Source organism: Ictidomys tridecemlineatus, chromosome 15 (genome assembly GCF_052094955.1).
Source record: "Ictidomys tridecemlineatus isolate mIctTri1 chromosome 15, mIctTri1.hap1, whole genome shotgun sequence".
NCBI classification, from domain to species: Eukaryota; Metazoa; Chordata; class Mammalia; order Rodentia; family Sciuridae; genus Ictidomys; species Ictidomys tridecemlineatus.
The window spans coordinates 57,180,025-57,207,309 of record NC_135491.1 but is presented as its reverse complement, the minus strand read 5'-3'; the positions used below and the strand labels follow the sequence as shown (position 1 = coordinate 57,207,309).

Below are 27,285 nucleotides of genomic sequence, written 5' to 3'. Positions count from 1 at the left end.
CTCCTGGACCTCCAGCCCTGCTTCCTTCCACCTGTGCATGCATGCTGAGAAACTGGTCACAGCTGGTCAAGCATATATTCAGCACGGCTGTGTGAGCCTCAAGGAGGTAACCAAATCAGAGGGTGGGACCTTAGGAGCACACAAGGAAAAAGCCTTTTGAGGCCCCCCTGGTGTCTGACAGGTGTGGGCTGGCCGGATGGGGTGGGGCTCTGGGCATTGACATAGCTTACAGCCACGGTTCCCACAGGAGGTCCCCAGCCAGCAGCCTCAGTAGCACTGGGAACTCATTGGAAACGCAGGTTCCCAGGCCCCAGCCGGACCCGCTGGGGCAGAAGCCCTGGGGAAGGGCTGCAGCCAGAACACGGCTGCCCCCGGGGACTCGGGTACACGGGAGTGTCAGAATGGGAGGGGGGCTGGCTCCCAGGAACCAACAGACTCCATTTCAAGACCGGACTTCGTGTGCCTCTTTCAGAGCGGGGCCAGTGCCACCTTTCTGCCATCTGAAGAGGGGTCCCCTTCCAACCAGCTGCAGCTGCCTCCCCATCAAGCTTGTTAGAGGTGAGGAGTCTGCCCCGTGGCAGGCCTCAGGTGAGAGGGAGCCCCGTGCTGGAGGAGCTCCCAGGGCAAGCAGTGGGGGGGGGAGCCCCTGGCACCCCACGTGGCACACCTGCTGCAGATGAGGGTCTGGCCAGGAGTCACATTGCCAATCCGTGGCAGGCTCTGCTCAGAGACCTCCACCCCACCCTCAGGCTGGGGGCCTCACAGGGGCACCTGAGGGCGGGGCCCTGGAGAAGCCAGCTGAGCTCCTTCAGAGCCCTGGAAGCCCCACCCCGAGGAGGGGCCTGTGGGGGTATCTTAAGACTCCCTGGCGAGGTCAGCTGTCTCAGAAGCTGCAAACTCTTGGCAAGGTGGCTCTGACCCCTTGTCCCTGTCTCCCTGGGCTTTGGGCCCTGACCCCACATGCCCTCTGGGGCCCCCTCCGTCATCAGCGGTCAGCCCATCCCCAGCTGAGGTGGGCTCTTGCTCGGCAGCCCTCCCTGCTCAAGCAATGCAGCAGAGGCAGCTGGAGGGAGCCTGAGACCTGTCCCTGGTGGCCGGGACTGTCTGGCCCCTAGCGTTGGTATCTGTGGTAAGGACCAGGGCTTGGGGTGCCATGGGTGCAGAAGGTTGGAAGCTTGGTGGTGTGGAGTGGGCTGAGGGTGGATGGGGGAGGGAGTTGGAGGACTGAAGGGGGCCAAGGACAGGGGGTCAGGATCACCACGGGTTCAGAGAACAGAAGTGAGAATAAACGGGTAGAAAGTGGAGGGGTGAGGGCAGAGGTCACGGAGCTAATGCCTGTGTGGCACTTCGGACAGGCCAGTCCTGGCCGAGGAAGAGGGCCGCGGGGGTGGGGTTGACCTGGGCTGTTAGCTTGTATCCACCTGACCTGGAGGGAGGAATCTGAGGTCTTGGGAATGAGACCTTAAGCTGTGAAGAAGGGGGGCAAAGACTACCCTTTCCCTCTGTCCCTCTGCTGTCCCCAGCCATGGAGGGACAGACCCAAGGAGGCAGAGTTCCTGCAGAAAAGCCCCTGTCTGCCGCTGCCACCCGCAGCTTGTCCTCTGTGGGCGCCATCTTCATTCTCCTGAAGTCCGCGCTGGGAGCAGGGCTGCTCAGCTTCCCCTGGGCCTTCCACAAGGCCGGGGGCGTGGGGCCCGCCTTCCTGGTGGAGCTGGTAAGTCTCAGGAGGTGCTCTGGAGCCCTGTGTGGCTGCGTGGCCGCTTCGGCTTCCTGGGAGGGATCCGCAGGCTGCTTGTCTAGGAACAGGGCCTCTGGGTCTTGCCCTCTATCTATCTGCTTGGCTGATGGGGGAGGCCACAGTCCATCTCGTGGCCCTGGGCAGAAAACATTCTCCACCGTGGCTGGTGAGGTCAGTCACAGCCGGGTGGTTCACAGGCAAAGTTCTGAGCACCCCGTACATAAATCTGGCTCTGCTGCTGGGAAGGAGCCACCTTCGGGCATCCTTTCTCCTCCAGAGCTGCCCAGGAGGCCCAGGCCCCTGCCAGGAGCTCAGTGGGCAGAGGCTGGAGGGCTCCGATGGCTGCGGTGGAAGGAGGTGTAACTGGTGAACCTCAGACTCTTGGGAGTTGTGAAGGCCAGACCTGGGACAGATTGCCAGACTTTGCTGTCCTGCCATCACTTCCTGGCCACTGGTCCTGGGGGAGGTTGTGGGCCGAAGCTCCTCTCTCACTTCCTTCAACCCCCGAAGGTCTTTACTGAGCACCTGCTGGGTGTCAGGAGCTTCTCTGGCCCAGAGAAATGTGGTGTGTCCTCACGGAGCCAGACATGACCGTGCTGGGGTGTGCAGAGCTGCGCAGCTGCCGGACAGAGCACCTCAGATGGGTGTTTAATGCCCCAGGAACATCTTCCCACAGTCTGGAGGCCAGAGTCGGTCAAAGGTGTCAGAGGGGCCCACTGCCTCCACGCTCTTCTGGCCCCTGGAGGCCCAGGGCCTGCAGCTTGTGCGGGACCACCTCACTGCAGACTCCACCTCCTGCTTTTCCTGGGGCCCCTCCTCTCTCCCAGAAGGATGCTCATCACTGGAATTGGGGCCAGCTGCATGATCCTGGCAACTTCACCTGAGGCTCTTAACAACATGCTTTAAGACTCTTTGTCATCACTGACATCTGCAAAAACTAAGTCGAAGTCGCAGGTTTGCGGGTTGGGGTACCATCCCTGCACGTGGTGGACCATTCTCTGCAAAAATGGTGATCAGCAGCACACACAGCACAGGGTACTGTCATCAGAGCTATGCCGAGTGGAGGAAGCCAGATAGGGACACAGAACAGGGAGAAGGGGAGGTCAGGGGTTTCTTCCAGGGAAAGACAGGCAGAGCTGGCTGGAAGGGGCCTGCGGACCTTCCAGGGCCTGCGGAACACTGTGCACCAAAAGGAGTGGGCGTCCACGTGCATCTCCTGTGCAACTCTGATGACACGGAAGATCCTGCCCTTGATTCTGTGTAAATTCCACGGGAGGACTGGGAACACATGGCCCTCCGCAGCTGCGGGCAGCGTGTCGGGGAAGCACACTGATACCAGCAGCTTGCTTCAGATGCATCCATCAGTGGAGGCTGCGAGCTGCAGAGGCCTGGCCAGCGGGTGGAGACTGAAGCCATGAACAGGAGCTGCTCTTGGCCCAAGCTGGGAAGTGGGTGTGGTGCTCACTGCAAAATCATTCTAACTCTCCTGTATGTTTGGAAATCATGGTAAACAGCGGGGAAAATATTTCAGCCGACATAGAGGGAGATTGGAGCATTGAAGGGTGGTCACCACTTCTGGAGCACTCTCCCTGAGAGGGCCCTGAGCTAGGCCTGTCCCCTGCCATGGTCAGGCCTGCTGAGGTGGGCAGGCTGTACCCATTTCACAGAAGAAACAGCAGGGGCGGATGGTCTGGCCCCACACAGCAGGCCACACACAGTTAGGTTCTGGGCCCAGGCCTACTGTTCCTCCTTGGGTTCCTAACCGCACACACCCACACCCAGGCGACCCAGGGGAGTAGTTTAAACTCTCTGGACTCCTGTTGTCTCTTCTGTCCTGCTGGGGCAGGATGGGGTCAGAACCCAGGTCTGCAGAGCCAGAGTGGCCATCAGGCTCCACCTGCTCTGCAGCTCTGACTCAGGGTAGGGAGGGGTGGAAGCCCATCTGGTGGAGGCTGCAGGCTCCAGGCTCCACAGCCAGCCCCCAGCCCTGGCCTCCACAAGGCCCAGTGGAAGACCATTTGGTGGAGGCTGCAGGTTCCACAGCCAGTCCCCAGCCTGGCCTCCTTAGAGGCCCAGTGGAGGCCCTGGGGCTGCTGACCTGAGCATGCATAGTCCCACAGCCTTTCTCTGCAGGTCTCCTTGGTCTTCCTGATCAGTGGGCTGGTCATCCTGGGCTACGCGGCCTCTGTCAGCGGCCAGGCCACCTACCAGGGTGTGGTCCATGGGCTCTGTGGCCCCACCATCGGGAAACTGTGTGAGGCCTGCTTCATCATCAACCTGCTCATGATCTCCGTGGCTTTTTTCAGGGTAATTGGAGACCAGCTGGAGAAGTGTAAGTATCCTTGAAGTGGCCCAGGGTGACTCAAACTGATCATCAGCAGTAGAGCAGTGGTCCTGGGCTGAACAGGAGAGACCATGCCTACATGGGATGTCCAGTGGTCACAGCCCATTTCACAGATGGGGAGATGGAGCCAACTGCAAGAAATCCTTGCTGAAAGAGGCCCAGTAATACCTTCAATTTTGAAATGCCTAAGTGACATGGACTCTTTCTGGTCCCCTGCTAAGACTTTTCCTCTAAGCACTGCCTTAGCAGCACCTTGCCAGTGTCCATATGTTCTGCTCTCATTTTTATACCATCTTGAATATCTGCTAGTTCTTGCTGTCATTTATTCTATAACTTATGGGATGTTTGAATTGTGTTTAATTTCCATTTGTTTGGAAGTTTTTTAGATCTCGTTTTGGTCTCTACCTTCATTATTTTGTGGACAGAGAACTCGGTAATTTCAACTTTTTTGTTTGTTTTTGCAGTGCTGGGGTTCCAACTGCTAGGCAAGCTAGGCAGGCGTTCTTCACGGAGCCACACCCCAGCTGTCAGTCTTCCGAGATCTGTTGGGACTTGGTCTGTGGCCTAGCACTTGGTCAGCCTTGGTAGCACTCTGTGTACTTGTAGGGAGCTGTGTTCTGCAGTTGCTGAGTGCAGCGTGCAGGAACGGGTGTCAGGCCAGGTGGGCAGCAGCCCTGTGCAGGTCTCCTGTGGCAGTCCTGTTCATCTTTTTATTTTGTTCTAGTTATTTTCTCAATAGTTCAGCTGCAATTGCAGATTTGTCCATTTCTCCCTTTAATTCTGTCAATCTCTGCTTCTTGGTTTTTGAAGCTCTGTGATTAGGGACATTCTGTTATCGTTATGAAACATTCTGCCTTATCTCTGAGTGAGTCCACCTTCTCTGCTGTAGATAGTCCACTTGGCTCCCTTCAGATCAGAATGTGTGCAGTAGACATTGTTCCTTTTCTTGTACTTTGAACTTGACGGTGGCCTGGAATTTTAAAATGCATTTCTTGTAGACAGCATCTGTTCCGCTCTTACATTTTTCTTGACAATCTCAAGACATTTAATTGGATTGTTTAGACTTAATTGGAATGTAATTAGTAATAGGGTTGGGTTTAAGTCTACCATTTACCATTTGTTTTTCTCTGACCTTTGACCCCTGTATGAAAAGGTCCCTGGCCATGGGATTTTGGAATTAAGGCCACCATGTCTTGGGAAACACTGTCATACAGCATCACAGTTGGTCTCCTTGACCCTCCTGGTGGGCGAGTGGCCACAGAGTGCCTTGCTTCTCTCAAGTTTCCTGGTGGTGAACGGCTAGTGCTGTGCTGAGGGCTGAGGGACCAGTGTTGGAGCACCGTGACCGTGGTGCTGATCAGGATGCGAGTTGCCCGCTTGACTGGGGTGGAGAGTACCGCCCATGTTTCTGGTTAGGTATTTGGGGATATGACTTTCTTTGGCAAGCCCAAAGCTCCTGGGAAGGGGAACTAATTAGATGTTGGGGTGTTTAGGCGAGTCAGTGAGTTGGGTAAAAATGACCGCTGTAAGTAGTGCTGAAGACCTCAAGAAATATCCTAGAAACTGCACCTCTGAGGAGAATCTGGCATAGCCCTGACACTGAACTGGAGTTTCCTGGCGGCTAGGGAGCTGGTGGGTGAGCACCTGCTCTTTCCCATGACCCACCTGTGAGCTCCGGCATCCGCACCCTCGCAGCATCTCCAGCTCGGAGCACCTGCCCTCACGCTCCAGCTGCAGAACCCCACTGCCTCCTGCTCCAGCGGACGTCCTCTCCTGCCCCTCTGTCCTGCCTCAGATCTGCTCCATGTTAGCCCTCTAGCTGTGGCAGAATAGCAATAGCCCCAGCTTCTCTGTTATCCCTCCCCTGGAAGTGGGTGAGGTCTGAGCACCTTGTCCTCAAGTCAGGTAGGCTCTGGGACAGCTCTGTCCTGCAGATGGGCTGTCAGGAGGCTCCAGAGCAATCACCATCAGCTCAACACCCTTCCAAGATGCCCTGGTCCCCACGTGAGGCAGCCCTGGCTGGCTCAACTCTGCCCTAACTCTCCTGATTGGCGACCTGGGTCGTGTGATTCTGGACCACCAAGTGTGGGCTGCTGTTGTGCTGCAGCTAGGCCGTAGAGCAGCTCTCCACCAGAGTCACGGCCAGAAGTCCCCCGCAGGTCCCAGTCTAACCCTAGCCAGCCACCGAGCTCGGTGGCTCACTTGTGCCTTATCTCTGGCAGTGTGTGACTCCCTCCTGCCGGGCGGCCTGCAGCCGTGGTATGCCACCCAGCGCTTCACCCTGCCCACGCTCTCCATGCTGGTCATCCTGCCCCTGTCCTTGCCACGGGACATCGCCGTCCAGAAATACACAAGGTACAGGGGCTGTAGACGCTTCCAGGCAGAGCAGCGTGCCAGCCGGGTCTCTCCTTGGCAAATGCTGGCATTAGGAGGGATGAGGGGAGAAGGGAAGAGATTGAAGCTTGTAGAAACGACACTCGCCCCTGGTGGGAAACAAATCGGCAAGAAGCTTGCTGTGACATGACATTGTGTTCTTGAACTGTCACCGACTTGTCCTGCCCACAGCCACACACAGGCACAGATACGCACAGCTTTTTCTTGATTTTTTTTTCCCCCTGAGGCCTTGGGTTTACTATTGAAGAAAGGCGCGTGGGGCACCTCCACCCAGGCTGCACAGGCCTTTCCCTCAGTGCATGTGAGCAGAGGTAGATTTTTGCCTCTGGAACAATAGATGTGGCAGGCCACAGAGCTTCTGTGTCACATATGGCCGAGCCACGGTCTTCTCCTCTTCCTGAGTTGACTGCTGGTACCCTGACCTGGGTGACAAGTCTGAGCAGCTGACTGGCCTTTGTGAGGGGCAAGTTATCATCCCCGAGGACACCAGTGACGTTCAAAACTCCACATGCCCAGCCTCTTGGCCTGAGTGGCCAGTGCTGCTGCCCTTTGTACAGATGAGGGGACGCATGCTCAGGAGGAGAATGCGACCGTGCTGGCCAGGGAGGGTAGGAATTTGGATGCCAGTGTGCGCCTCCCTGCACTGGCTGTCGCCCAGTGTTGGCACCCTGACGCCCACCCGTCTGTGTCAGCACCCTAGGCACCCTGGCCTCCTGTTACCTGGCCCTGGTCATCACAGTGCAGTACTACCTCTGGCCCCATGGCCTCGTGCAGGAGCCCCGTCCTTCCCTGAGGTGAGTCTGCGCAGACGGCTCTTCATGGCCTCCAGGGGGAGGCCCCCGGGCAGCCTGCATGTGGGACTCCTGGGCTTTCCTGCAGGGCCCTGGCCCTTCCTGTGAGGTCTCTCTCTTTCCTTATGCGTGACAAGGCCAAGGAAAGCCCCCTTCCTTCTTTAGAAAGGTTGCAGCCATCCCAAGGGGCCTGGGGCTCCTGGCCATGGTAGATGTGTCCCTACAGGGGGATGCAGCAAAACCCAGCAGCCAGGTTGCTGGGGCAGAGGGGACCGTGAGGAGGCTAAGCTGGTGGGCCACTCAGCCGGGACAGAAAGTGGGGCAGGGGTGTTTAAGGACTCGGCGCTGTGGCAGGACTTTGGTTTGCACTGGGTGGGTCGTGAACAGCACTCTTCTGAGCATAGCAGGTCTGTGACGTGATTTTCTCCTAAAAAGGCTCGCCTGGTTGTTTGTCGTCTCCAGAGTCGGGCAGAAACGGGGAGACCAGGCAGGAGGTCCACTGTGTCCTGACACTGCAGACCACAGGGCTTCCAGAGAGACGAGGCCAGATGCTGGATGTGCTGTGTCCGACTGGCCCATGGCAGGGCCAGCTCATGGCCTGTGGCTCCTGGGGGCCTGGGCTCAGTTCTGCTCTCTGGAACCTCTGGATTGTGCTGAGTGAGGGGCCCAGCGTGTTCACCCTGCAGCAGGCCCACAGAGCCCACGACAGGTCACAGGTCCATTCGAGGCCGTTGAGAAGGGAGTGGATGGGAACCTGAGCTCTTGGCTTGAGCAGCCTGAGGGAGGGGGCACTGTCCTGCCTGAGGGGTAGGGCCAGGAGGAGGTCCCCTGGAGGCGGCTGGAGGTGTGGACAGGTGTCGAGGCGCTGTCAGGCCCGGGTGCCTGCCGTTGAGGGCAGTGGCCAGGCTGGAGGGAGCAGGGTGGTTGGCGTTGGCATTTCAGGCCTCCAGCCCGAGGTCTGCACCCAGCCTCTGTGCTTGGGCACTAGGGGTTAGTGGTGGAGGAGCGAGGAAGACCTGGCCAGGGGTGGTGAGTGAGTTAGGCTGACACAAGTGCATCCTTCACAGTTCTAAAGGGCAAGGTCAACAAGAGTGTCACTGGGCTGAAGTAGGGTGTGAGTGTGAGACACCAGGGGAGAATCCAATAATCCTTGCCTTTGCCGACCTATAGCTGCTGCTACACACGCCTGGCTTGTGGCCCCTTCCTCCTCCTCCAAAGCCAGCCACCGTGTACCTCTGACCCACCTTCTGTCATCATTGTCCCCTCCTTCCATAGCCAGGCAGGGTTCTCTGGTTTCCAGGACGCTGTGATGATGTTGGGCTCCCATCTTGGAGCCCTTAACCACATCTGCCAAGTTGCTTTTGCCCTAAGGGACCACACCTGCAGGTTCCTGACGGGGACATGCACCTCTTTGGGGCCTGATTCTACCAGGAAATGCTTAGTCTGCCGGGGGCACTATTTGCTGCCCGCTCTGCTCTGTGTCCCCAGGGTGGCTGGAGGCTGGCGTGGAGAGGTGCTTGTGAAAGGAGGCTGGGAGCCCTGAGAGGGTCCACCTGGAGCTTCTGCCCACGCACACCTCTGTCCCTAGGCCTGGAAGGAGGTCACACCCTCCTGGCATTACTGGAGTGTGGGGTGGAGGCCACCTCTGCCCCTGCCCTCTACTGCACTGGCAGCAGACAGCTGAAGAGGGAGGGCAGGGGCTGCTTCCAGAGCAGGCTTGCCCCGTCCTGCCCACCTGCCGAGTGTCGTGGTGTCCAGCGTAGCATTTAACAAGCCCTCCTTCCATCCTCCTTCCATCCTCCGAAGCCTGTCGTGGGCTGGGGCTGGGGCTCAGCGGTAGATGTGCAAGGCCCTGGGTTCAATCCTCAGCAACACATAAAAAATAAAAATAAAAAATAAAGGTACTGACAACTACAACTACAAAATAAATATTTAAAAGAAAATAAAAACCACATCTTGTGGGCTGAGATTGTAGCTCAGTGGCAGAGCACTCGCCTTGCATGTAGAAGGCACTCGTCTTGTAGCTGTGCTCAGGTGGGGCCTCTGGCATGGTTTAAGATCCATCCTCTCGAGTTGCAGTGGTTTGAGTTCCTTCCTTAACAGATGCCTGTTCTTGTGACTTACAGCCCTCCGCCCTGGACGTCTGTGTTCAGTGTCTTCCCCACGATCTGCTTCGGTTTTCAGGTGAGTTCAGAGTGTGGCCGTTTCCGAGGCTCCCTGCTCCTGTCGGGGAGAAGTCTGAGGACTTGTTCTAGGGTGCCCTGGGCTCTCGGCACCCACAGTGGCCAGAGGCTGTTTCAGAGACTACGTCAGTGGGTTGGCGTCTGGCTTCCCTGGTGGGTGGTGAATTGTCATTGAACTTGGGAACCTAGTCCTCGCCAGCAGCAGCTCCATGTGTGCTAGGTTTGCAGTACAGTGTGAGGACCTGGAGCCTGTCCCCCTCTGCAGAGTGCTGACAGACTGTCACCAGGTGGGCAGGCCTGGAGCTGCCCTCCTATGCTCCAGGATACCAGGCCTGCAGGTGGGTTTGTCCCAGGGGCCAGGTGAGAAGGATGGTGTCTCGTGAGGTTCACAGTTTGGAGGGACCAAGTGGCAGAGGCAGGCAAGGAGTGAAGGCAGCTGGTGTGGGCCCCCAGCAGAGGCGGGGGCAAGGACTCTGGAAGGATGGGGGCGCAGCCAGGCGGAGGAGGTCCGCCAGGTGGAGGCCACAGCACACGGAGCCCCCAGCATGCCGGCCTGGGCAGGCGGAGGGCGGTGGTGCAGGAGGGCGGTGGTGGAGCAGGGGCGGCCCACTCCCATTCTGTGGAACTGGGGCTCCCTGCTCTCCTGGCAGCTGCCACCTTTTTTCGTGGTTTCCTTTGGGGAAGTTTTGCCTCCGTCTCCTAAAAACCACCACCTCCCCTCCGCTGATGCCACCCCCAACCACAGGACTCTGCAGAGTAAAACCCAGCTCGGGGACTGGTGCAGTCCAGCCTCCAGGCCCTCCCCGTCCCACGGCCAGCCTCTGCTGTCCTCTTGCCTTTTTTTTTTTTTTTTTTTTTTTTGAGAAGCGTTTTTGGAATATCTGAAACACTCCTGTTTCTCATCTTTATAAACGACTCGGTGCCGCTGCTGGGGTTCAGCCAGCAGCTCAGGCGATTTTCTCACACCCAACATCTTGGGAGATGCGCGGCGTGGATTTGCTGTTGGCTGTGATCGGGTCTAGCTTGGCTACCCCTCCTGGCCCCAGCCACATGGTGGGCGCCTGGCCCTGGCTTCACCTTTGTCTTGGCTGCCCCAGCTCTCCTAGCAACCAGGCCGCTCCGTTTCCAAGGACACCCGCGCTGCTTGGCTGCCTGACAGTGGGGGCAGGGTTAGGCCAGAGGTGGGGAGAGAAGAGATGATGGAGGCTGAGCAGCTCAGGGAGGGGCAGCTGGGCCTGTGGTCCTCAGGAAGGGACCTCATTCAAACCGCCACCAGGCCCAGTCAGCAGTGGACAGTCCCTCCCGCATGGCCTGTGCAGGCTGGGTGTGGGGCCTGAGGGACAGAGGGGCTGCCGGGATGATTCCAGCCGCCCAGGCCTCCCTGGGACTTCTGGGTTTGGTTTTACCTCTTTGTTGAGGGGCAGGTCACTTATTGTACGACCCGCCCTTCTGAAGCGCACAAGTTGACCTACAGCTGCCACCACCATCAATTTCAGAACATGTTTGTCAGGCCCCAAAAGAGCCCCCTAAGTGTCAGCAGCCACTCTGCCTCCGTCTCCCAGCCCCCGCGGAGGACCTCTGACCTGCTCTGTCCCTGGGTCTCCCCTTATATGCCTTTCATATACATGGGACCAGTGACGTGGCACTGCGTCTTGCCCTCGGCAACACGTTTCCTTCACGTGGCGCGTGTCTGCTCCCTTCCTCGCTATGGCCCAGTAGCGTCCCACCCAACAGCCAGCCACAGGCTCTGTGTCTGGTGTCCCCACCTCTGCTCGGCCTCTGTCACAGAGCAGCTGTGAGCCTGCACACACCAGCCCCCTCACCCCAACGGCCCTGCAGAGCAGCCACCCTGAGGGCCCCTCTTTGTCACCTGCCGTCAACAGACAGAAGCCCCACGCAGGAGCACAGGGAAGGAGGCTTCCTGGTGCGTCCAGCACCCTGAGGTCTGCCCCCACGTTGGGCCCCACCGTGCCTCTGCACACAGAGCTGAAAGCAGAGCCTGGGATGCGGGGCACCTGGGGTCTGCTGTGAACAGGGGACCATGTGTGGAGGAGCACCCTCAGGTCATGGCCGGGCGGAACTCCAGGCCTCCTGGCCTCCTGGCCTTCTGGGAAATGTGCGTCCCAGGAGCGCCCCAGCATGGAGGAGCTGCGGGCCTCATCCAGAGTCTGCTGCCCGTGGCGGGCGGGCTTGGGGCTCAGCTAGCCTGTGGCCTTCATCTCCTGGGGTTCAGGGAGACCCCAGGGAGAAAGCAGGCACACAGCTGCCCCAAGGGAGGTACACCAGGGCTCATCCAGGTGGGGCCTGGAGGCATGAGGCCAGTGTGCCGCCCCCACCTCTGAGAGGGGAGCTCCATGACAGGGCACTGTGGCCGGTTTGCTGACACTGTATGCCCAGCACGCACCAGCATCTGAGTGACACGGAGCCTGGGACAGGGAGGGACAAGGGCGGCTGTGGGGAAGTTAGTGGGTAACTATAGTATGGTTGTCAGCCTTGCCAGGCTCTGGGCAGCCCCAGATGGGCAAGGTGGCCCCAGACATGATCATGCAGCTGATGGCTGCTGAACACCAGACCCAAAGGAGCACTTGTTGGGGCCAAGTGTGAGAGGGGATGCTGGCTCCAAGCAGGATGAGTAGGGCTGGGCGGCAGGTCAGCTGCAGAGGGGCCCAGGAGGGCCCTGCTCAGTGAGTGACCAGTGGGGCGGTGGTGAGCAAGGAACCAGGTGATGGGACCCGAGCTGGGAGCCTGGAGTGCAGAGTGTGTGAGAGGAGGCAGCGTCCGTCCACCCTGGCTGCTCTGCCATGCCAGTGCCTCGTCTGCCCGAGTGTGACACCCAGCCACGGGGGCTCTTGCATCCCCTGCACGGTTTATGTGGCAAATCCTGTAAGAGGTGACATATTGCACATGAACTATGCAGGTTTAAGTCTGCTCCTGAGTGACGCTGTCAACTCCGGGAGGCCCCTCGCTGCCTTTTCCCACCGGTGGCACCCACTCTACCTGAACCACTGTGCTGCCATCTGTCACCTAGAGCAGAGATGCTCCTGAGTGACGTTTGGCCACATCTGGAGACGTTTGGGCTATCACAAATGGGGGCATCCAGGGGATCACAGCTGGAGTGCTACACACAATCCTTCAGTGCACAGAGCAGCCCCCACCAAGAGACTACCTGCACCCACAAAGCCAGTAGTGCCCAGGTCAGGAATCCTGCTGCAGACTTGTCTGAACTTCACCCCGCAGCATGCTCTCCCGCCTGGCCCTGTGTTCAGGGTGGCATGCCTGCGAGTCTTCGGGGCTCGGGTGGAGAGCTGGGCTCCATCTTTTTGGAGCCATGCAGTCTTGCCTGTGAGAGTCTCCTGTGGTCTATTATGCTGGACACACAGGGTGCTCCCCGCCTTTGGGCAGTATTCCCAGTCGCTCAGGTGGTCCTGACGCCTGCTGACCTGAGTCTCGCTGACCACACTTCTGCCCTCCAGTGTCACGAAGCCGCCGTCTCCATCTACTGCAGCATGCGCAGCCAGAGCCTCTCCCACTGGGCCCTGGTCTCCGTGCTGTCCCTGCTGGCCTGCTGCCTCATCTACTCGCTGACAGGTAGGACCCTGCGGGGCACCCAGGGGTGGGCAGGGCGTGGCAGAAGGAAGGGGAGCCACAGCTAGTGCAGGCTCCACAGTTTCCATTCTGAGCACCCCACAGTGTCATGAGGGCTGCACTGCTGCAGCGGATCCTCAGATGTGTGGCTTAGAAAGGGGCCATGACATGCCTGAGGTCACGGGCACATTGCAGCACAGAGCCAGGCCTGAGGTGGGGCAGGGATGACTTCTGGCCGGCCACTTTCCAGCCTGGTGGCTTTTTAATCCACCTGTTGGAGCCTCTGATTTGGAAAGGCTTGGGCTGCAGCAGGCGTGTCAGGCAACTTTGGACTTCTGAAGTCACCCTAAGGAAACTGGGACATTGCCCTCAGCAGAGCAGGGCTTGTCGGTCTAGCCCCGAGTCGGAGGGCTGTCGTCAGCTTCAGACACCCAGAGCTGGCAGATCCCCTTCAGAAAGAGCCCTGAGCAAAGTCAAGAAGGCCTCAGCTCCTGGCCAGAGGTGTGCTTTAGGGCAGGTGTGACCGTGGTCACTGAGGCCAGGGGATTGTCCTTGAGTCCCAGGCCACCATAACTAGCTTGTGGTTCTGGGTGGCCACTGACCCAGGGCTGTCCAAGGAGCAGGCTGGGCTGGAGCAGGTTGGATTTTCAAGCACTGAGCCTCCAGCCTCCGTCCACTCTGGGCAGGCCACTGGCACCAGCTGTGAGCAGACACCAGGGCTGGGCAGGAGTGCAACCCAGGGGCATCGCAGGCTGAGGACCAGCAGGACGGCCTTGGAGAAGGGAGGGATGGGGAGCCCTTCTGGAACCTTCGCTCAGCTCCCAGGGAAACCCGTGGGCCCTGTGTGTTGAGGGGGGGGGGGTTGGCTTTCTCTGTCTGGAGTGTGCCGCATGCTGTGCTCCTGCTGCAGGGGCTTATGGCTTCTTGACGTTTGGGACCAGAGTTTCTGCTGACATCCTGATGTCCTACCCGGGCGATGACGTGGCCATCATCGTTGCCCGGGTCCTCTTCGCCGTCTCCATTGTGACGGTCTACCCCATTGTGCTCTTCCTGGGGAGGTGAGCTGGGTGGGGGTGGCTGGCAACTAGTGGGTGGGTTCAGCCTGTGGTGGGGCTGTGTTATCTCAGAGGAGAGAGGAGGAAACCAGGCACAGAGGGCCTGGGGAGTTTACCCAGAGCTGTCCAGTGCAGTGAGCGCCAACCAGGACTGGGCCGAGCCACACGCGCTGGACCTTCCCCCGTGCTGCACTCTGCTGGCAGCCCATCTGACAGTTCCTGAGCCCCTGAGGGTTGGGGGTCCCCTGGGGAGTAAGCACCTGGGGGCAGAACGGGGGACTGGAGGAGGACTTGGGGACTGGCAGTGCCCAGCACTGGCTGGGGCCCCTGGGGTGCCATGTGTCTGGTCGGCACGGTCTCTAGGTCTGTGATGCAGGATTTTTGGACAAGGAGCTACAGAGGGACTCGGGGGCCCCTGGTGCTAGCTGACCCCACGGGGCCGTGGGTTCGAGTGCCGCTGACCATATTGTGGGTTGCTGTGACACTGGCCATGGCCCTGTTCCTGCCCGACCTCAGCGAGATCATTGGCATCATCGGGGGCATCAGCTCCTTCTTCATCTTCATCTTCCCGGGTGAGTGGCCGCCTCCAGGCTTGCCCCCCTCCCCTCGCGCTGGCCCAGCTCTGTGGGGCCTTAAGGTTCTGGCAGGTGGGAGCCCTGTGGGCAGGCTGCGGGCCCCAGGCAGGCCCCTGGTCACCAGGCATGCGGCCTGAGGCTTTTCACACCTGCCCTGGTTTAGCAGCTCAAGATCCCGCGGATGGGGAGGCCCAGGCCAGAGTCCCAGGAGGCTCAGCCGGAGCGTGGCAGGGCCGAGCCCACCACAGCTTCGTCCACTGCTGCCTCTTACTGCAGGATGAGGGTTAAGTTTTTAATTGCAGTGAAACTCACATAGCTCTGGGTACAAAAGACACGAGGGACGTCCCACCCGGAACTGGAGGCACACTCCCTTTCCCGAGGCGAGGGCTTCCTGAGAGACCTCCCAGTGTTGGCACACATTCCAGTCCCAATCTGGCGTTCTTCCCAAAGGAACGCAGCCAGGGCCAGCAGGGGCGTGCTTCAGGGCCCGAGGAGCCCTGGGGGGACAGCTGAGGCCCACAGGCCTGCAGTTCTGCTGGGAGAGCAGCCACATTGAGCAGATGGCAAAATTGGGGAGCCTGTAGCCACCCTCAATGCCGCAGTCCGGCTGCCATGTCAAACAGGGAGGCCGGTGCCCCTGGGTGGACCTCCAGAGACCCAACGGGAAGTGAAGTTCAACTTGGGGCCAGGTAGAAGGGCAGCGAGGGCGTCACCAACAGCCTTGGGGGACAGATGTTGACATGGAGGGCCGGGGAGAAGCTGGGTATCCAGAGGCTGAGGACACTTGCAGAGGGGAGCAGCAGGCTGTCTGGTGGGTTGAGCTCGGGGTGGACGGGTGGAGGGGGCTTCCTCCGTCCTGGGAAGAGCTCTCCCAGCCGCGCGCCCTGAGCTCCTATCTGGGCGCCGTATTCCGGTTTAGCTCGCGCTGTGTGCCTTGAGTCCCAGCCCTCCCATTGGGCTGGAGGTCGGTGGTGGGCATCCCGTGGGCCCTCCAGAGCTACTTTAGAACAGGTACACATAGGCAAAGGGAAAAGAAGCCATGTCTGCCAGCCGCTGCGCGCCTCCAGGTGCCAGCCTCATCTGCGCCATACCCTCACTGACGCTGCTGTGGGCGGTGTTGTCACTGTCCCCGAGAGACTGAGGCTCTAGAGGCCATTGTCACCACTGGCCGAGGTGTTGGAGGGGTGCTGAGCTGGAACCCCCACCTGCCTGACTCCAAGTTGAGCCTCAGGCCCCCACAATGTGCCACCTAGCCAGGAGGGACTGGCCTGTGGGCCACCTGTGGGAAAGTCCTTGAGGGGCCCCTGAGGTCACCTGGGTGCTGACTGCATCTCTTCCCAGGTCTGTGCCTCATCTGTGCCGTGGGCGTCGAGCCCATAGGACCAAGAGTCAAGTGAGTGTCCTCAAAGCCAGGAGGGTGGCTTGGTGTGCCCATGGACCAGGAGAGAGAGTGCTTCTGTCCACCCTCCTCCTGTGCATGAGAAACACAGGCCTCTGGGGAGGGGGCACCCCATGGTGAGAGGATAGCTGAGCCAGATGGGTGCCCAGCCAGCAGTGTCCGGCCTATGCACATCCACCCGGTCCTGGCTATTGGCTAGACCCAGGGCAGGACAGGCTGCCTGCTGGTGGAGTCAGGGAGCTGTGGTGGCAGGCTGGACCCAGGGCTACATGCAGTGTCCTCAGACAGCAGGTCTTGCTGGTGCCCTGGGTGCAGCTACGCTGGGCCTGTTACACGCCACCACCGTCCTTCTGGGGAGCCTCCACATCAGGATGAGGTCGGTCAGGAGACAACAGGACAGAGTGGGGCTGGTTCCCATTCACAGGTGCAAAGACAGAGGCTGGTGTTTTAGGGCCACCAGAGCACACTTGCACCTCCTGAGGCCAAACGCAAGGAAAGCGCCCTCTCCTAGCCCTGGGGACCAGCCTGGGCTCAGGCTGCCCACTCTGCAGGCTGCTGGTGGCCGCTGTGTCCTTGGCTTGTAGCTGCTGCACCCGTGTCTGCCTCCATCCTCCTGTGGCCATCTGTCTCTGGGTCTCAAGTCCCCCACTGCCCTTCTCTTAGAAGGACATCTCCTCACAGATCCTCATGCCATTACTTCTGCAAAGACCTGTTTCCAAAGAGGTCACACTCATAGGTCCCAGGTGGACGTGAGCCTTGGGGGTCACACTCAGCCCAATTCAGACACTCTGAAGTCATAACAGCCAGGTGTGGCCTGGCTGTGTCCCTGTCCCCCAGCCCCTCTGGACTCAAGCTCGGCTTCTCCAAAGAGCGGGCTCAGCATGGCTTCTCCCCGCCTGAGCCCAGAGCTGACCTGGCCACCTGGCACCCTAATGGCATGTTCTGGTGCGCTCTTGGGAATCTCGTTCTTGGCTCTGTCCCATGATCCATGCTCATCACGGTTTTACTGGAGAGCTCCCAAGACGAGTTTCCTCCTCAGCTGCTCTCGTCCTGAGCCATCGAGTGGGTCACACCTGCCGTCACCCCACTGTGTGCGTGGGTGCCACTGACATGTGCTCACCAGAGATGGCCCTCCTGGCCCCTGGGTCCTCCTAGCCTCGGTTGACAGGGCAGAGCCATCTCTGGCCACCTGCTGTTGGTGGGAGTCTTCTCATGGCCCCACCTCCTTGACCTCGCCTGATTATATTAGGAAGCTTGCGACTGTGGCCCTGGCAGCCAGTCCCCAGGCCCACACCTCCCCACGCTCCTCCCCCAGTGGGTGTGTGATGTGACTTACAGCTTTCATCTCACCCCTCACTGGGGGGCTTAAGTAGATGAGAAGAGGGGAGTTTGAAACAGAGCCCTTCACCCCTCTGATAAAATATTGGGGAGGAACAAGATTATGAACTAAGAGATGGAGAGAGGAGGTTTTGGGAAATGCCTGGGTACTTTATTTCCCAAAGTTGACTCAGAAACACATCCCCTCAGGTAAAGGAGAGAAAAGAATTTTCTCAAAACCGGTGACTCCCTGGGGTTCAGCAGCACGTTTCCAGGCCGGCTTCGCCCGTGGGTGCAGGGCCGGCTTTGCCGGGCGCTGACGTGGTGCGTTGAATTGGCAGGTGCTGCTTGGAGGCCTGGGGCGTGATCTCTGTGCTGCTGGGCACCTTCATCTTCGGGCAGAGCACAGTGGCAGCTGTCCTGGAGCTGCTCTGAGCAGCCCTCTCAGGTGACCTGTGCGGCTCCCACCTCTATCCCTGAGACTGATGCGGGTTTCATCACGAAGATGCTGGGCAAACAGACAGCTTCCGCCTTCCAGGCTGCCCGTGGACTCTGCTCCTTCCAGGATCTCTGGTGAGGAAAGACGGAATTGGGTTCTAGCAGCTGATGTGACAAACCGCCACACACAATGACTCAAAGCAACATCAGCGTGTTGCTTCCAGTGCGGAGGCCAGATTTTGCAGTGGAGGTCTGGTGGGCCATGCTGTCTTACTGCTGGTGGCTGTTGGTGCTCCTCCGTGACCCTGGCTTGCAGATGTCACTCAGTCTCTGCTTTCGTCTTCACCTGGCCACCTCCCCTTTGTGTGTCCAAATCTCCTCCTCCTTACAAGGACACCAGCCCTTCATTCGGGGCCATCCTCATTAAGTATGTCTTCCCCTGAACTTGACTGCATCTCGTCTGTTACTCAGTTAGGAGTATAAAGATCCAGTCTCCAAATAAGGTCCCGTTGGCAAGGGATCGGGGAAGGACTTCAGCTACCTTGAGGACAGGACTCGGCCCAGGACACAGAGGTGGGAGCCGAGGCTTTGGGTGTATTGATCAAGGTGAGGGCAACGGGAGCCCCGGAGGAGACTTGGGGGCACGCCTTGGGGGCATCCCTCGGGGGCAGTGGAGGGGTGAGCCCTCTGCCCAGGGCCTGGACCAGAAGGTGCACAGGTGCGGCCCAGCATGGGTCCCAGGAGACGCCCTCCCTTCCATTCGCTCTGCCTGGAGAGTCCAGGAGCCGAGTGGGCCCATCGCCCTGTAGCTCCCTCCTGGCCCCACCCTGGCCCCTGTCCCCGACCCGGCCCTGGCAGGAGTCGGCCTGCTGCGGAGAGTGTCAGGGCAGAGGGTCCTTCAGAAGGGCGCTTTCCCCTGGGCAGGACGCGACCAGGCAGTGGCCCGTGCCCTTCCCATGTATGTCACACACGGCGTCTGTGACCCAGTGAGGTCGATGGTGACAGGACTGTGTGTGTGCTAGCCTGTCCACGTGCACTCAGTCTAAACGCCACGCTGTAACTCACACTCTGTGAGACACACCCCCCCCTGAGGGGCACGGTCCAGGCACTTGGCATGTTCAGTCACGCCACCACCCGCCACCTTCCTGCAGCAGCTGTCCTCACCCGGGAGGGCCCCATGCCATCAGCAGCCCTGACCCCTCGGTCTCCAGGTCGTCTTGACTGGACACTCCTGGTCGACCAGGCGGAACGCAGTCCTGTGGGGGGCCCCCTTGAGGGAGCACAGGGCCCACTGCACAGGTGTCAGCCGAGGCGTGGGAAGGCCAGGGCTGCCTGTCCTGCAGGCCGCAGCGCTGAGTCACAACCCACCTTGGCTTGAGCTCCACTGTCTGCTTCCTCTACCACGTGCTCCAAGAAGAGGAGTGACCCAGGAGGGGACGTGTGCTTGGCCTGCAGATGGGGTGGAGCCCCTGCCAGCCTCCTCCACAGCCCTGGGGGAGGGGCGTGGCTGCAGGCAAAGGCTCTGGACCCTGTGAGGGGACGCAGGACCTCTCTCCCAGTCCCCTTGAACCAAGCCATTGTGACCTGCCCACCCTGTGTCCAGCGGCCACAGGGTCCTCCCAGGTGAAGGCTCAGGAGCCAGGACGCACACCAGGCAGAGTGCTCTAGCAGGTGAGCGGAGGATGTGGCCTTTGTTGACACCTGCTACCTCCAGGGCTCTGCTGCATGGGCCAGGTTGAGGCTGTTCAGAGAATCCAGGAGTAACAGCGGGCACAGTAAGGGTCCTGCCATGAAGGGAGGCCACGTGACGGGCTTTGAACCTGAGCTTGGTTGGGAACCTGGCTCTGCCACGTGCTCTCTCAGAGCTGCTGGGAACGTAGGAGCTTTCATCCTGGCCCAGTGGAGCCGGCTACTGTTCCTCTGTTTTCACTGTGGAGCTCGAGGGGGTGCCGCACCTACAGCCGCTAGGGTGTCTCTCACCAAGAAAGGCAGCTGTGTTTCCAGAAACCACCAAGGTTGGCAGAGGACACTGAGTTTCCTAGCAGTTATGGGAAAAGGGAAATGGGAGGATTCGAGGGCTCCCCCAGCAGAGCGACACAGGAGGGAGTGGACGGGCATTAAAGGCAAGAGGAGGAGAGGGCAAGGGCTTTAGGGGTGACCGCATTGCCACCAGGACCAAGGTTTCCAGCCGGTTCTGTGGCAGGCTCAGATGTGAGCCACACGTTGGCATCCCAGCACAGGGACAGCGGCCTGCCAGCAGGGGGAGGTCCCCTGGCTGTCTGACCTGGGGAGGAAGGTGCCGACGGCCTTTTGGACTGTCCTGCTCAAATGCCAATGGTGCCTTGAGGTCTGTGCGGGACAGGGAGGCAGAGGGCCGAGGAGGGCGTGGGTGGGGCTGAGCCTGCAGGATCCAGGCTGTCCTGGGTCACCGGCTGGCTGTGTGGTTTTGGCCCAGCTTGTGCCCTCTCTGAGCAGTGCCTGCCTCAGGCCACCGCCACAGGGACCCGCCATCAGGGTGCTCCCCGCCTCCGTGTCCTTCTGGCCCCGCGTTTCCATCCTCTCGTCCTCCAACACAGGCCTCCACAGCCCTCCCCTCAGGACCACGGTGAGGAGGAGCAGAGGGTCCCCTGCAAGCCCCAGCAGAGCCTGGCCTGTCCCAGCTCCCGGTCAATGGTGACAACTGCTTGGGTGTAGAGATGCAGGTGCCTAAAGCCACCTCTTCCAAGAGACCACGTGACTCATGTATACCAAGGGCCCCACCCTGCTCTGAGCATGGTGGCTGAGCACCTGGGGAAACCTGTCCACGAGCCCAGGGTCACACAAAGGCCCTGTGCCACAGGCCACCTCTGAGGCCTCCCACGGACAGTGGAGCAGGGCCCTCGAGGGTGCGTCGGGAGCTCTGTGCAGGTGAGTCAGTGGGGACTGTGACATTCCTGTAACATGATTGACAGCTTCGTGGTGACGATCCCGGGCTTCGCTTGTGCCTGGTGCCACCCCTCCCCAGCCCACGACCACAGTCGCCCGGGGCTTGCAGTTCTGGCACTGGGCGGGGTTTGTGGGTCCTGGCGCTGGTGGGAAGGAGATGCGGGTGGCATCCCTTGTGGTTCTGCAGCGCATCCTCGCCGTGACCTCGTCAGTGCCGTGCTCCCTTATGACCCAGTGCAGTCCTCCCTCTGTACCACCTGGCGACTTGGCCAGGGTTCCAGGGCCCCAGACACCAGACGCTCTGGCACCGAGTGGTCTGCCCAGAGTGGTGTGCGCGTCTGTGACGAGGCGCGTCCTCTGGGTATTTCATATGTGCTGCGGAGGGAGCCCAGGGCCCTGCACCTGCTAGGCAGGTGCTCCAGCACGGAGCTGCCCCTGGCCTCCCCCGGGCACGCTGCAGATGGCCTCTGGACGATGCAGCCCCGAGACGTCGTGGGTGGTAGGCAGCGGTTAGCGTGGTGTTCCGGGAATAACGACAGGGAAGGTGGGGACGTGTCCATCCATCCGGCTGGATCACCTTGCACCCACCCCAGAGCACCCTGCCCGTGGCTGGCGACTCTGGCTGCGCAGCCTGGGGCTGCACAGGGCCTGATGGCTGCGGCGTGTTCTGTACCTGCTTCTGGTCCGTCGGTATTTGAGTTGTCTCCCCTTTTGGCTGCTGTGGCCAGTGCCGCTGTGAATACTGGTGCAGATACGTGTTTGAATGCCTTTTAAAAATTCTTGTGGGTATAGTGTGTATCCAGAAATAGAATGGCTGGGTCATAGGGTAACTCTGCCTTTAACTTTTTTTGAGGAAACTGAGTCGGACATTAAGGGTCTGCCCCGCACCATGGAGTGCAGGGTAGTTGGACGCAGGGTTGTGGGTAGGTGGCTCTCGGTTAGAATCCACCTGAGCTATTAATTTGCTGTGTGACCTCTGGCAAATTACTCGTCCTCTCTGTCTTCATTTCCCTGCCCAGGATGGTGCTGTGAGCATGAGGGAGATGGTGCCAAGTGCTTGATTCTGTGAGTGGCTCTGAAGTGTCAATCAAGTGGAGCTCTTATGCCTTTTAGGGTTGAAATGTGTTCTCTTCAGAGCCTGATCCCACCCACCCTGCCTGTGAGGGGGCTGCCGGCAGCCCAGGAGGTGGGTGCAGGGCGCCTCTGTTATGCCTGGGGAGACTTGGCCCCCTCTGGGTGCCGCTGCAGGTCCCTGCCCTGCAGGAGGAGGGCACAGGCGGGGGGCTGGCGCCAGGGTGCACCTCAGGGACAGCAGGCCTCAAGCCCACCCCACTGTCCCGAATGCCTGCTGTTCTGGTTGTGTGGGGTGCCAAGGGGAGGGCTGGGCAGGCGTGGGAAGAGGCGCGTGCGTGGGTCTGCTTCCTGGGCCATGGCCTGCTGCCCCCCGCTCCCCAGCCTCCCTGCCCTGCAGGAGCCCTGCTGGCCTCACCTCTTCCTTGTCCTTGAGCCTTCTGTGAGACTGTCCTCTAACCAGGACCTCAAGGCCAGCACGGGGCTGCCTTGCCAGACAGCAGCCGCACCCCAAGCTCTGGGCAGCCCTGGCCTTGCCCCCCAGAAGGCCAGCTCTACACCCCCGGGGTGTCCTGCAGTCTGTTTACCTGGGCCACCTGTGTCCATGCTAAGGACTCAAGGTGGGGTCCCTGGGCGGGCTCTGCTGACTCCGAGGGTCCCTGTACTGCCCTAAACCACAAATGACCCCAGCAGCTTCACTGAGTCCCTTGGCTGAGCTCCTGGAGCTGAGGGTGGTCCTGGGACCCAGAAGGGCTCACAGGCAGGAGCATATGTGTCACATGCCTCCCCAGAGCGGTCACCACCTCCACACTGCAAACAGGACCTGGAGGCCAGGCGTCTGGGACAAGGTCTGTGGCAAACCCGGGGCCATCCTGGCGGCCAGCTGTCACTCGGGAAAGGGGACACAGAAGCACAAGACACAGCTGTTCCCAGCTAGGGTTTATTTGGTACCTAGTGTGGCACTGTTACATGGGCACTACTGCCACTTCTGGGCTTGACCCAGGCCTAGGTTGGGCACTACAGGGCTACGGCTCCTACCAGGGAGGGGACGTCAGGAGGCGGTGAGGAGAGGCGGCTGTGGCCTTGCGAGGCCAGCCCAGGAGCCTCAGGGGGACCCCAGAGCACAGTGCCCTGCCGGCTCGGGTGGGGGCAGGGGTCCTCTTTCACTTCAAACCGCAGAGGAAATACATTCTTGTTTAGAAGTAGATTGAAAAGACTGTACCAAAGTTTCTAGAAAAGGGGCGTCCTTGTCAAGAGGGTGCTGCCTCGGCGGCGGTCAGTCTCTGCCCACGGTGCACCAAGCGGCTAGAGGCGGGAGGAGAGAGTCAGTGGGGTGGTGAGCACACAGCCCCTTCCCTTGTGTGCTGAGGAGGGGGCGGCTGGCAGGGGAAGAGGGGGCAGGCCGAGCACCTCCCACCTGGGGCCACATCTGCTTCTCCACCAGGCCCCTCGGGCACGTGCCCCTCTCGCGCTGGCCCAGGGCTGCAGAGGGCCAGCTCCACCCACTCTGCGTCCTGGCCTGGCCCCCTGTTCTGTGGCAGGTGGGGTGTGGGCCTGGGCCTTGGGCTCTGCTCCCGGTAGGGAGGTGGCAGAGAGTCACTGCAGGACTGGGGCCTCCTCAGCTGGCACTGCCCTTGGGCCTGCTCTGCTGGAACTCGGGAGCTGGGCAGCCCTCCCCAGTGCTGGCCCTTATCCCTCTACCTGGCACTGAGATCCGGGAGAGGGCCTCGGGCTGGCGCAGTGTGTCCACCTTGACGTGCCGGAATGCCTTGCACACGGGGCTCTGCAGGTGCCTGCGCCCAGGAAGCAGGTTAGTCAGGACCGCGTGGACCACCCCTGAGCTCAGCTCTGTCTGGGATAGGAGCGCTGAGGCTCCTGGGCAGAGCAGGAGGCCGGGTGCCAGCTAGAGCAAGGCCCATGCCCCCAGGCCTGGTGGGGCCTGCCTGGAAACAAGGACCTTCCACCTTCAAGGTCACCCCAGGGGTCAGGTAGGACTGATATCCACCTGTACAGACAACACCAGTGAGGCTGACCAGGACTCAGGCCCCAGAGGAGCCCATTGTCCTCCTCTGTGGTCACTCTGCTACTGCAGCATCCCTAGGTCTTCAGTCTAATCGTCCCTCAGTGCCAGGGAGGAAGGACAGGGGTGCAAAGCCACCCACTCCTGTCCTTCCTGCTGGTCTGAGTCTGGAGGGACACGGTAGCATCTGGTGAGTCAGAAACCTCAGGACGGTGTTGGATTTCCCATTGCCACCCAGGGAGGACAGCAAGGTGCCCCAGACATGCTCTGAGCAGGTGACAGCCACAGATGGAACCCCCAACCTGCCACCACTGGGTGGGTGGCCAGGTGCAGGGAGGGAGCAGCTGACCGCACCTGCACTGCTACCTGCTCCGCGTTGGGCTCTGACGCTAGGAGCTGTCCAATGGGAGAAGCTCAGTCCTCAAGAGGGCTTCCCAGGGGGGGTGCTGGATCAGGGGATCCGGGGCACAAGGGACTCCGAACCCGCCCACAGGGGCGCTCCAGGGGCGCGGCAGAGCTGGTCTGCCTGGAAGGGGTGCTCAGGAGCCTGCCAAGTGTGGGAGGCTCCCTACACCTGAGCAGCCACCACCTCAGGCTGGGCCGGAGCTCGTGCTGGGAGAACCGGGGCAGTGCTCTCCATGCCTCGCCAAAGTCCCTCCGCCACGGAACCAGCCAGCCCCCCTCACCAGCCCCAGCACCCAGGGACGCGGCTGTACCCACCTCTTCCACGCCTCCTCTGTCTCCCAGAACTCATAGATGACGAAGGTGAAGCCGTCCAACAACCTCACAGCGGCAATGCTGTCGGGGAGAGGGAGGGAGGGAGCCTGCGGCGGGCAGGGACCGGCCCTGACCCCACTACCCAGCCACGCCATGGCTGGCGGAGTCTAGGGGGAGGCTGCAGGCCTTGGCATTCATTCGCTCAAGCCCACCCCGCACCCTCTGCTGCTCCCACAAGCTCCGTCTCAGTGACGGTCCCGGAGCCCACCCGGGGCTCCACACCCTGCAGGCCAGGCGGCCCCCCTGGGGACCTGGCCATCACTCTGCTGTGGGGCCTCCAGAAGACCAGGGTGATGGGGCTGGATGGCTCCTCAAGGTCACAGCATCTGGTACTGTCCTTGTCCCCTTGCCCTCCCCAGCCGCTTCTCCTCTTTCACCCACTTGGCAGCAGTGGAGGGGACTGCTGAAAGGTGAGCAGCTGCAGGGGCTCACAGGCAGTGCCAGGCTGGCTTCACCCGACAGGCTGCTCATCTGTCCTTAGTCCCTTCTGCTCCAGTGTCAGGTGGAGAGCGGGGTGCTGCCCGGGACCAGCCCTGGCCCTGGGCCCTCTCCCAGCCACTGGCAGGTCATCTCCAGGGGCCAGGCTCTGCTGAGTGTTACTGAGTGCCACCATCACGGGGTGAGCGTGGCATATGTGGGGCACACACTTGTGGTTTGGGGGGACGATGCCTCTGGCCAGGTGGGAAGGTCAGTGCACACCCTCCGCCCCTCTCTGGCCTGTGCTGCTGAACCAGCACCACAGCTGAGGGGCACTGGCCTGGCTCAGCCCTTCCTGCCCCTCTGGTCCTGTTCACTCCCAGAGGGCCAGGGCAGGGGTCTGCTGGGGCAAAGCTAAGACAAGGTCAGGAAGGAAAGGGAGACCAGCCTCACACCTTCCTTCCCCAGCTGGTCCTCTCCCTCCCCCCCAACTTTCTGGGAAACCTCCAAATCGTCACAATCTTAGTTACTGGAAAGTCGCTTATCAGAACTGCCCTGTGCAGTCTACCCTCAGCACAGATAAAGCACAGGAGATAGGAGCTCTTTACCTGTGACCAGATACTGGAGAGCAAGATCCCAGACTGTCATCCCGCTTACCTCCCACCTAGCTTCCTCTGAGATGGGAGGGCCCATCTCACTCTCGGTGCCTGTCCTTTGAGAGCGTGTGCCTTACTTTCTTGAATAAATCTGTTTTGTTGGACACTGGAGTTTTTTTTACAACATACAAGGACCCTATCGTCCTGCGTTGAGGTCACCCTCTAGTGACACTGCCATCAGCTCCCTTTACAGCTGAGGGAGTAGAAGTTATCTGCTACAGCTGCAGGGATTGCCCATCCCCTCCCTCCACCGCCTGGCAGGACTCCCTGCCTCCGCCCCAGGCTCACTCACTGGAAGCAGCTCCCTACTCCAGCGGTGCCCCGCAGGTACTGTCGCAGGGAGTCCAGGAACTCGCTCAGCTGCTCGGGGCACACGGCCATCTCCTGCCGGACAAGCTGCAGGTGCTGCCAGGACAGAGCACTGAGCCTGGGCCTTGCCTCCTCCCCTGGGTTCCCTGCCAGGACCTCTCTGCCCGGCCCACCCCTACAGTTTTTGTTCAAATCTATGAAAACTGGCTGGAGCAGCCAAGTCCCAATGCATAGAGCTTCCCCAGGGCCAGGCTGTAAGGAGGCTGCCTGGGGCATGGGTCCCCAGACTCAGCAGGAAGCAGCCAGGAGTCTTCGGACCATCTGGCTCCCGGCCACACCCCTTCATCAAAGTCTTGACCTGAGCTCACTCCAGGGAGGGTGCCCGTAGGGTCCTACAGCCCACTGCTGGGACTGCTCCTGCCCATCTTGGTCCCAGGCAGGAGGGGTGATGAATCTTGGGGGTCCTGGCTTGGGCAGGGGAGGGGGGGAGGGGCTCAGGGAAGGGCCTCACCATGTTGGAGCCTTCTTCATCTGACAGGCGCTGCTGCAGGTCAAACCAGAGTGTCTGAAACCACGAAGCACACGTGAGGCCCAAGAGGCCACCTCGACCAAGCGGCCTCCAGGACCATGACGACACCGGGGGCACACAGGGCCCCGCCCCACTGCCCACATCCCTGAGTCTGATGGGCACTCCTGGGCCAGGCCTTGCTGGGCAGGGCTGGTTGTGGTCCATGCACAAAGCTACCACAGAGGGCCCTGGAGCAGGGCTGGAGACCCACCATAGGAAGTGGCAGAGAATCCTTCCGTCCCCTGGGGGCACTGGGAGGGCAGGCCAGGAGCACTGGCCTTGTTGGGAGGCCTCAGGAGAGGCAGCAGTGGTCCAGGACGCCGTGTTCCCTGCCACCGCTGCTGTCCTTGGAGTCACCCCGTCTTAACCTCTGGAGCCTCAAGAGTAATGGTCTGCAGGGGCGGCCCTCCACCAGCCCTAAGCCAAGGGATCCCCTACTCCCCAGGAGGGCCGCCAGGCAGGCTCCAGGAAGGCTGGAGAGGGAGCCCGTCAGTCTCCTCTGCCTGGACCCACAGGGCCCACTCCCAGATGCTCAGCCCTGGGCCCTGAAGTCACAAGAGCAGGTTCTCCGCGTCTTGGTCTTTCTCCACCTGAGATGAGAGCCACAGTTCATCCTCCTTTAGCCTGGGCACCCAGTCAGGGCTGCTCCTGGCTATCCCTGTCCTTCCTCCGTGAAAACAGACTGCCACTGTCACAGGAGCCCGTGTGCACACATGCGTGCAC

General features: G+C 60.5%; 2 protein-coding genes across 7 annotated transcripts in view; one reads left to right on the top strand and one right to left on the bottom strand.

The window, feature by feature from the left end:
* Positions 1 to 244: 244 nt before the first annotated feature.
* Positions 245 to 25,789, top strand: Slc38a8 (solute carrier family 38 member 8). Of its 5 annotated transcripts, none has more exons than XR_013431056.1 (12): positions 258 to 558; positions 1,524 to 1,714; positions 3,872 to 4,070; positions 6,305 to 6,437; positions 7,169 to 7,270; positions 9,394 to 9,451; positions 12,924 to 13,038; positions 13,946 to 14,093; positions 14,454 to 14,662; positions 16,007 to 16,058; positions 17,723 to 19,490; positions 20,396 to 25,789. XR_013431056.1 is itself a non-coding variant. In XM_040279998.2 (11 exons), exons 1-11 carry the CDS (start codon positions 402 to 404, stop codon positions 17,814 to 17,816), a joined length of 1,458 nt encoding a protein of 485 aa, XP_040135932.2. In that variant the 5' UTR covers positions 258 to 401; the 3' UTR covers positions 17,817 to 25,789. The 5 variants fall into 5 exon arrangements, 3 of the variants coding, with proteins under 3 accessions (XP_077888866.1, XP_040135932.2, XP_005335517.2); XR_005731577.2 differs by having other exon boundaries at positions 17,723 to 20,726; positions 21,764 to 25,789; XM_040279998.2 differs by having other exon boundaries at positions 17,723 to 25,789.
* The window catches only part of Necab2 (N-terminal EF-hand calcium binding protein 2), a 23,283-nt gene continuing 18,739 nt past the window's right edge, over positions 22,742 to 27,285 (bottom strand). For both annotated transcript variants that reach the window (XM_078032741.1, XM_040280001.2), the window contains 5 exons: positions 26,506 to 26,559; positions 25,978 to 26,090; positions 24,556 to 24,633; positions 23,517 to 23,608; positions 22,742 to 23,120 (listed from right to left, as the gene is read on the bottom strand). In XM_078032741.1, coding sequence (XP_077888867.1) covers positions 23,092 to 23,120; positions 23,517 to 23,608; positions 24,556 to 24,633; positions 25,978 to 26,090; positions 26,506 to 26,559 — 366 coding nt within the window. In that variant the 3' untranslated portion in view covers positions 22,742 to 23,091. The remainder of the gene's footprint in view (positions 23,121 to 23,516; positions 23,609 to 24,555; positions 24,634 to 25,977; positions 26,091 to 26,505; positions 26,560 to 27,285) is intronic.

Excerpts from the sequence above, each read along its gene's own strand:
- Slc38a8 (XM_040279998.2), top strand. The coding sequence starts at position 402 with ATGGGAGGGGGGCTGGCTCCCAGGAACCAACAGACTCCATTTCAAGAC. Across the intron at positions 559-1,523 it reads CCCCATCAAGCTTGTTAGAG|CCATGGAGGGACAGACCCAA; the intron begins GTGAGGAGTCTG and ends TGCTGTCCCCAG. Across the intron at positions 4,071-6,304 it reads TGGAGACCAGCTGGAGAAGT|TGTGTGACTCCCTCCTGCCG; the intron begins GTAAGTATCCTT and ends TATCTCTGGCAG.